The sequence below is a fragment of the Oncorhynchus tshawytscha genome, unplaced genomic scaffold (genome assembly GCF_018296145.1).
Source record: "Oncorhynchus tshawytscha isolate Ot180627B unplaced genomic scaffold, Otsh_v2.0 Un_contig_2931_pilon_pilon, whole genome shotgun sequence".
NCBI classification, from domain to species: Eukaryota; Metazoa; Chordata; class Actinopteri; order Salmoniformes; family Salmonidae; genus Oncorhynchus; species Oncorhynchus tshawytscha.
Window position 1 is genome coordinate 94,812 of NW_024609558.1, and position 7,689 is coordinate 102,500.

At 48.4% G+C, this 7,689-nt stretch overlaps 1 protein-coding gene across 5 annotated transcripts in view; it reads right to left on the reverse strand.

The window, feature by feature from the left end:
• zdhhc1 (zinc finger DHHC-type containing 1) overlaps positions 1-7,689 on the reverse strand; it is a 54,996-nt gene that overhangs the window by 2,906 nt on the left and 44,401 nt on the right. For 3 of the 5 annotated variants that reach the window (XM_042315918.1, XM_042315920.1, XM_042315916.1), the window contains 2 exons: positions 5,442-5,550; positions 3,015-3,117 (listed from right to left, as the gene is read on the reverse strand). In XM_042315918.1, the coding sequence (XP_042171852.1) occupies positions 3,015-3,117; positions 5,442-5,550 (212 nt within the window). The remainder of the gene's footprint in view (positions 1-3,014; positions 3,118-5,441; positions 5,551-7,689) is intronic. The other 2 variants (XM_042315919.1, XM_042315917.1) reach the window with 1 other exon arrangement.

The window sequence follows — 7,689 nt, forward strand, 5'->3', positions numbered from 1 at the left end:
ACTGACTAATGTTATATCAGCATGTCAAGTAGCAGAGGACTGACTAATGCTATATCAGCATGTCAAGTAGCAGAGGACTAATGCTATATCAGCATGTCAAGTAGCAGAGGACTAATGTTATATCAGCATGTCAAGTAGCAGAGGACTGACTAATGTTTGATTATTTTTTATTATGCTAACTAGATTTCTGCGGGGGCACAGACATCGACCTTAGGGGGTTAATGTTAGGGGGGTAAGGTTACAATTAGAGTTAGGGTTAGGGTTAGAGGTTAGGGTTATGGGTTATTGTTAGGTTTAGGTTTACGGTTAGAGGTTAGGGTTATGGGTTAGGTTTACGGTTAGAGGTTAGGCTTATTGGAAATCTATTTTAGGTCCCCACAAGGAAAGTAAAACCGAAAGAGTGTGTGGTTCTGTAGTGTTGAAGGCCGGGCTTTGTGTGTGTGGTTCTGTAGTGTTGAAGGCCGGGCTTTGTGTGTGTGGTCTCACCAGGTCCTGTAGTGTTGAAAGGTCTCACCAGGGCTGTAGTTGAAGGCCAGGGCTTTGTGTGTGTGGTCTCACCAGGTTCTGTAGTGTTGGAGGCCGGGGCTTTGTGTGTGTATGGTTCTGTAGTGTTGAAGGCCAGGGCTTTGTGTGTGTGGTCTCACCAGGTTCTGTAGTGATGAAGGCCGGGGCTTTGTGTGTGTGTGGTTCTGTAGTGTTGAAGACCAGGGCTTTGTGTGTGTGGTCTCACCAGGTTCTGTAGTGTTGAAGGCTTTGTGTGTGTGTGGTTCTGTAGTGTTGAAGGCCAGGGCTTTGTGTGTGTGGTCTCACCAGGTTCTGTAGTGATGAAGGCCAGGGCTTTTGTGTGTGGTCTCACCAGGTTCTGTAGTGTTGAAGGCTGGGGCTTTGTGTGTGTGGTCTCACCAGGTTCTGTAGTGTTGAAGGCTGGGGCTTTGTGTGTGTGGTCTCACCAGGTTCTGTAGTGTTGAAGGCTGGGGCTTTGTGTGTGTGGTCTCACCAGGTTCTGTAGTGTTGAAGGCCAGGGCTTTGTGTGTGGTCTCACCAGGTTCTGTAGTGTTGAAGGCCAGGGCTTTGTGTGTGTGGTCTCACCAGGTTCTGTAGTGTTGAAGGCTGGGGCTTTGTGTGTGTGGTCTCACCAGGTTCTGTAGTGTTTAAGGCCAGGGCTTTGTGTGTGTGGTCTCACCAGGTTCTGTAGTGTTGCGGCTGGGGCTTTGTGTGTGTGGTCTCACCAGGTTCTGTAGTGTTGAAGGCTGGGGCTTTGTGTGTGTGGTCTCACCAGGTTCTGTAGTGTTGAAAGTGTTTAAGGCCAGGGCTTTGTGTGTGTGGTCTCACCAGGTTCTGTAGTGTTGAAGGTCTCACCAGGTTCTGTAGTGTTGAAGGCTGGGGCTTTGTGTGTGGTCTCACCAGGTTCTGTAGTGTTGAAGGCTGGGGCTTTGTGTGTGTGGTCTCACCAGGTTCTGTAGTGTTGAAGGCTGGGGCTTTGTGTGTGTGGTCTCACCAGGTTCTGTAGTGTTGAAGGCTGGGGCTTTGTGTGTGTGGTCTCACCAGGTTCTGTAGTGTTGAAGGCCAGGGCTTTGTGTGTGTGGTCTCACCAGGTTCTGTAGTGTTGAAGGCCAGGGCTTTGTGTGTGGTCTCACCAGGTTCTGTAGTGTTGAAGGCTGGGCTTTGTGTGTGTGGTCTCACCAGGTTCTGTAGTGTTGAAGGCTGGGGCTTTGTGTGTGTGGTCTGGTCTCACCAGGTTCTCACCAGGTTCTGTAGTGTTGAAGGCCGGGGCTTTGTGTGTGTGGTCTCACCAGGTTCTGTAGTGTTGAAGGCCAGGGCTTTGTGTGTGTGGTCTCACCAGGTTCTGTAGTGTTGAAGGCTGGGGCTTTGTGTGTGTGGTGCTGTAGTGTTTAAGGCCGGGGCTTTGTGTGTGTGGTCTCACCAGGTTCTGTAGTGTTGAAGGCTGGGGCTTTGTGTGTGGTCTCACCAGGTTCTGTAGTGTTGAAGGCTGGGGCTTTGTGTGTGGTCACCAGGTTCTGTAGTGTTGAAGGCTGGGGCTTTGTGTGTGTGGTCTCACCAGGTTCTGTAGTGTTGAAGGCTGGGGCTTTGTGTGTGTGGTCTCACCAGGTTCTGTAGTGTTGAAGGCTGGGGCTTTGTGTGTGTGGTCTCACCAGGTTCTGTAGTGTTGAAGGCCAGGGCTTTTGTGTGTGGTCTCACCAGGTTCTGTAGTGTTGAAGGCCAGGGGCTTTGTGTGTGTGGTCTCACCAGGTTCTGTAGTGTTGAAGGCTGGGCTTTGTGTGTGTGGTGCTGTAGTGTTGAAGGCCGGGGCTTTGTGTGGTGGTCTCACCAGGTTCTGTAGTGTTGAAGGCTGGGCTTTGTGTGTGTGGTTCTGTAGTGTTGAAGGCAGGGGCTTTGTGTGTGTGGTCTCACCAGGTTCTGTAGTGTTGAAGGCTGGGCTTTGTGTGTGTGGTCTCACCAGGTTCTGTAGTGTTGAAGGCCGGGGCTTTGTGTGTGTGGTCTCACCAGGTTCTGTAGTGTTGAAGGCCGGGGCTTTGTGTGTGTGGTCTCACCAGGTTCTGTAGTGTTGAAGGCCAGGGGCTTTGTGTGTGTGGTCTCACCAGGTTCTGTAGTGTTGAAGGCTGGGGCTTTGTGTGTGTGGTCTCACCAGGTTCTGTAGTGTTGAAGGCTGGGGCTTTGTGTGTGTGGTCTCACCAGGTTCTGTAGTGTTGAAGGCTGGGGCTTTGTGTGTGTGGTCTCACCAGGTTCTGTAGTGTTGAAGGCTGGGGCTTTGTGTGTGTGGTCTCACCAGGTTCTGTAGTGTTGAAGGCCGGGGCTTTGTGTGTGTGGTCTCACCAGGTTCTGTAGTGTTGAAGGCCAGGGCTTTGTGTGTGTGGTCTCACCAGGTTCTGTAGTGTTGAAGGCTGGGGCTTTGTGTGTGTGGTCTCACCAGGTTCTGTAGTGTTGAAGGCCGGGGCTTTGTGTGTGTGGTGCTGTAGTGTTGAAGGCAGGGGCTTTTGTGTGTGTGGTCTCACCAGGTTCTGTAGTGTTGAAGGCTGGGTCTCTGTTGCTGCTGGTCTCAGTGGAACGGTCGTTGATCACCTCCGCTGGCACTTTGTGGACTTTCTTCTTTTTCTTCAGCAAACACACGAGACCAGGAAGCATCATTCAAACACACATGAAGGTCAGAGACCAGGAAGCATCATTCAACACACACATGAAGGTCAGAGACCAGGAAGCATCATTCAACACACACATGAAGGTCAGAGACCAGGAAGCATCATTCAACACACACATGAAGGTCAGAGACCAGGAAGCATCATTCAACACACACATGAAGGTCAGAGACCAGGAAGCATCATTCAACACACACATGAAGGTCAGAGACCAGGAAGCATCATTCAACACACACATGAAGGTCAGAGACCAGGAAGCATCATTCAACACACACATGAAGGTCAGAGACCAGGAAGCATCATTCAACACACACATGAAGGTCAGAGACCAGGAAGCATCATTCAACACACACATGAAGGTCAGAGACCAGGAAGCATCATTCAACACACACATGAAGGTCAGAGACCAGGAAGCATCATTCAACACACACATGAAGGTCAGAGACCAGGAAGCATCATTCAACACACACATGAAGGTCAGAGACCAGGAAGCATCATTCAACACACACATGAAGGTCAGAGACCAGGAAGCATCATTCAACACACACATGAAGGTCAGAGACCAGGAAGCATCATTCAACACACACATGAAGGTCAGAGACCAGGAAGCATCATTCAACACACACATGAAGGTCAGAGACCAGGAAGCATCATTCAACACACACATGAAGGTCAGAGACCAGGAAGCATCATTCAACACACACATGAAGGTCAGAGACCAGGAAGCATCATTCAACACACACATGAAGGTCAGAGACCAGGAAGCATCATTCAACACACACATGAAGGTCAGAGACCAGGAAGCATCATTCAACACACACATGAAGGTCAGAGACCAGGAAGCATCATTCAACACACACATGAAGGTCAGAGACCAGGAAGCATCATTCAACACACACATGAAGGTCAGAGACCAGGAAGCATCATTCAACACACACATGAAGGTCAGAGACCAGGAAGCATCATTCAGAGATTGAAGGTCAGAGACCAGGAAGCATCATTCAACACACACAGAAGGTCAGAGACCAGGAAGCATCATTCAACACACACATGAAGGTCAGAGACCAGGAAGCATCATTCAACACACACATGAAGGTCAGAGACCAGGAAGCATCATTCAACACACACATGAAGGTCAGAGACCAGGAAGCATCATTCACACACACATGAAGGTCAGAGACCAGGAAGCATCATTCAACACACACATGAAGGTCAGAGACCAGGAAGCATCATTCAACACACACATGAAGGTCAGAGACCAGGAAGCATCATTCATGGTTCAACACACACATGAAGGTCAGAGACCAGGAAGCATCATTCAACACACACATGAAGGTCAGAGACCAGGAAGCATCATTCATGAAGGTCAGAGACACACACATGAAGGTCAGAGACCAGGAAGCATCATTCAACACACACATGAAGGTCAGAGACCAGGAAGCATCATTCAACAACACATGAAGGTCAGAGACCAGGAAGCATCATTCAACACACACATGAAGGTCAGAGACCAGGAAGCATCATTCAACACACACATGAAGGTCAGAGACCAGGAAGCATCATTCAACACACACATGAAGGTCAGAGACCAGGAAGCATCATTCAACACACACATGAAGGTCAGAGACCAGGAAGCATCATTCATGAAGGTCAGAGACCAGGAAGCATCATTCAACACACACATGAAGCTCAGAGACCAGGAAGCACATTCAACACACACATGAAGGTCAGAGACAGGAAGCATCATTCAACACACACATGATGGTCAGAGACCAGGAAGCATCATTCAACACACACATGAAGGTCAGAGACCAGGAAGCATCATTCAACACACACATGAAGGTCAGAGACCAGGAAGCATCATTCAACACACACATGAAGGTCAGAGACCAGGAAGCATCATTCAACACACACATGAAGGTCAGAGACCAGGAAGCATCATTCAACACACACATGAAGGTCAGAGACCAGGAAGCATCATTCAACACACACATGAAGGTCAGAGACCAGGAAGCATCATTCAACACACACATGAAGGTCAGAGACCAGGAAGCATCATTCAACACACACATGAAGGTCAGAGACCAGGAAGCATCATTCAACACACACATGAAGGTCAGAGACCAGGAAGCATCATTCAACACACACATGAAGGTCAGAGACCAGGAAGCATCATTCAACACACACATGATGGTCAGAGACCAGGAAGCATCATTCAACACACACATGGTTCAATGTGTGTGTGTGTGTGTGTGTGTGTGTGTGTGTGTGTGTGTGTGTGTGTACCTGGATGTGTCTCCGTGGTGCAGCTCTGTGCTCAGTAGAGACGGTGGGTAACTGCTCCTCTTCAACCATCCTGCTGGATGAACTATGAACTCTGCCGTTGCCATAGTACCTGACCCGCAACACACAACACAGACAGGAAGTTACAACACCCACTACAACAGTCCCATGTCGCAAAACGTTTTCCCTCCAGCCAGGTTTGGCCAGTAGTAACTCTGTCAGGGACCCCTGAGTCTGTTGTCCTCTTAGTTGTGTCTGGCTGGTCTTTGTTTAGTCTATTTTTGAAGACTGTGTTAGCTGCACCTTCCCAGCTTATTGAGCTTTTAATGTAGCTAGCTAAGTGACTGGAGCATGGCTCCAACCATGCAAATCAGGAATGTTGTGGTTAAAGCACTCAGGTTCCCATTCTGTTAGCGTAGCAGCGGTAGGAACACATTCTGTTAGCATAGCAGCGGTAGGAACACATTCTGTTAGCGTAGCAGCGGTAGGAACACATTCTGTTAGCATAGCAGCGGTAGGTTCCCATTCTGTTAGCATAGCAGCGGTAGGAACACAACACATTCTGTTAGCATAGCAGCGGTAGGAACACATTCTGTTAGCATAGCAGCGGTAGGAACACATTCTGTTAGCATAGCAGCGGTAGGAAACACATTCTGTTAGCATAGCAGCGGTAGGAACACATTCTGTTAGCATAGCAGCGGTAGGAACACATTCTGTTAGCATAGCAGCGGTAGGAACACATTCTGTTAGCGTAGCAGCGGTAGGAACACATTCTGTTAGCATAGCAGCGGTAGGAACACAACACATTCTGTTAGCATAGCAGCGGTAGGAACACATTCTGTTAGCATAGCAGCGGTAGGAACACATTCTGTTAGCATAGCAGCGGTAGGAACACAACACATTCTGTTAGCATAGCAGCGGTAGGAACACAACACATAGGAACACATTCTGTTAGCAGCGGTAGGAACACAACACATTCTGTTAGCATAGCAGCGGTAGGAACACATTCTGTTAGCATAGCAGCGGTAGGAACACATTCTGTTAGCATAGCAGCGGTAGGAACACAACACATTCTGTTAGCATAGCAGCGGTAGGAACACAACACATTCTGTTAGCGTAGCAGCGGTAGGAACACATTCTGTTAGCATAGCAGCGGTAGGAACACATTCTGTTAGCATAGCAGCGGTAGGAACACATTCTGTTAGCATAGCAGCGGTAGGAACACATTCTGTTAGCATAGCAGCGGTAGGAACACAACACATTCTGTTAGCGTAACAGCGGTAGGAACACAACACATTCTGTTAGCATAGCAGCGGTAGGAACACAACACATTCTGTTAGCATAGCAGCGGTAGGAACACATTCTGTTAGCATAGCAGCGGTAGGAACACAACACATTCTGTTAGCATAGCAGCGGTAGGAACACATTCTGTTAGCATAGAAGCTGTAGGAACACAACACATTCTGTTAGCATAGCAGCGGTAGGAACACATTCTGTTAGCGTAGCAGCGGTAGGAACACATTCTGTTAGCATAGCAGCGGTAGGAACACAACACATTCTGTTAGCATAGCAGCGGTAGGAACACATTCTGTTAGCATAGCAGCGGTAGGAAACACATTCTGTTAGCATAGCAGCGGTAGGAACACAACACATTCTGTTAGCATAGCAGCGGTAGGAACACAACACATTCTGTTAGCATAGCAGCGGTAGGAACACAACACATTCTGTTAGCATAGCAGCGGTAGGAACACATTCTGTTAGCATAGCAGCGGTAGGAACACAACACATTCTGTTAGCATAGCAGCGGTAGGAACACAACACATTCTGTTAGCATAACAGCGGTAGGAACACAACACATTCTGTTAGCATAGCAGCGGTAGGAACACATTCTGTTAGCATAGCAGCGGTAGGAACACAACACATTCTGTTAGCATAACAGCGGTAGGAACAAACAACACATTCTGTTAGCATAGCAGCGGTAGGAACACATTCTGTTAGCATAGCAGCGGTAGGAACACATTCTGTTAGCATAGCAGCGGTAGGAACACAACACATTCTGTTAGCGTAGCAGCGGTAGGAACACAACACATTCTGTTAGCGTAGCAGCGGTAGGAACACATTCTGTTAGCATAGCAGCGGTAGGAACACAACACATTCTGTTAGCATAGCAGCGGTAGGAACACATTCTGAAACAGAGAGAGATATTATGGAACTGTCAAACAACACTAATTGTATTCGTCACCATAACACA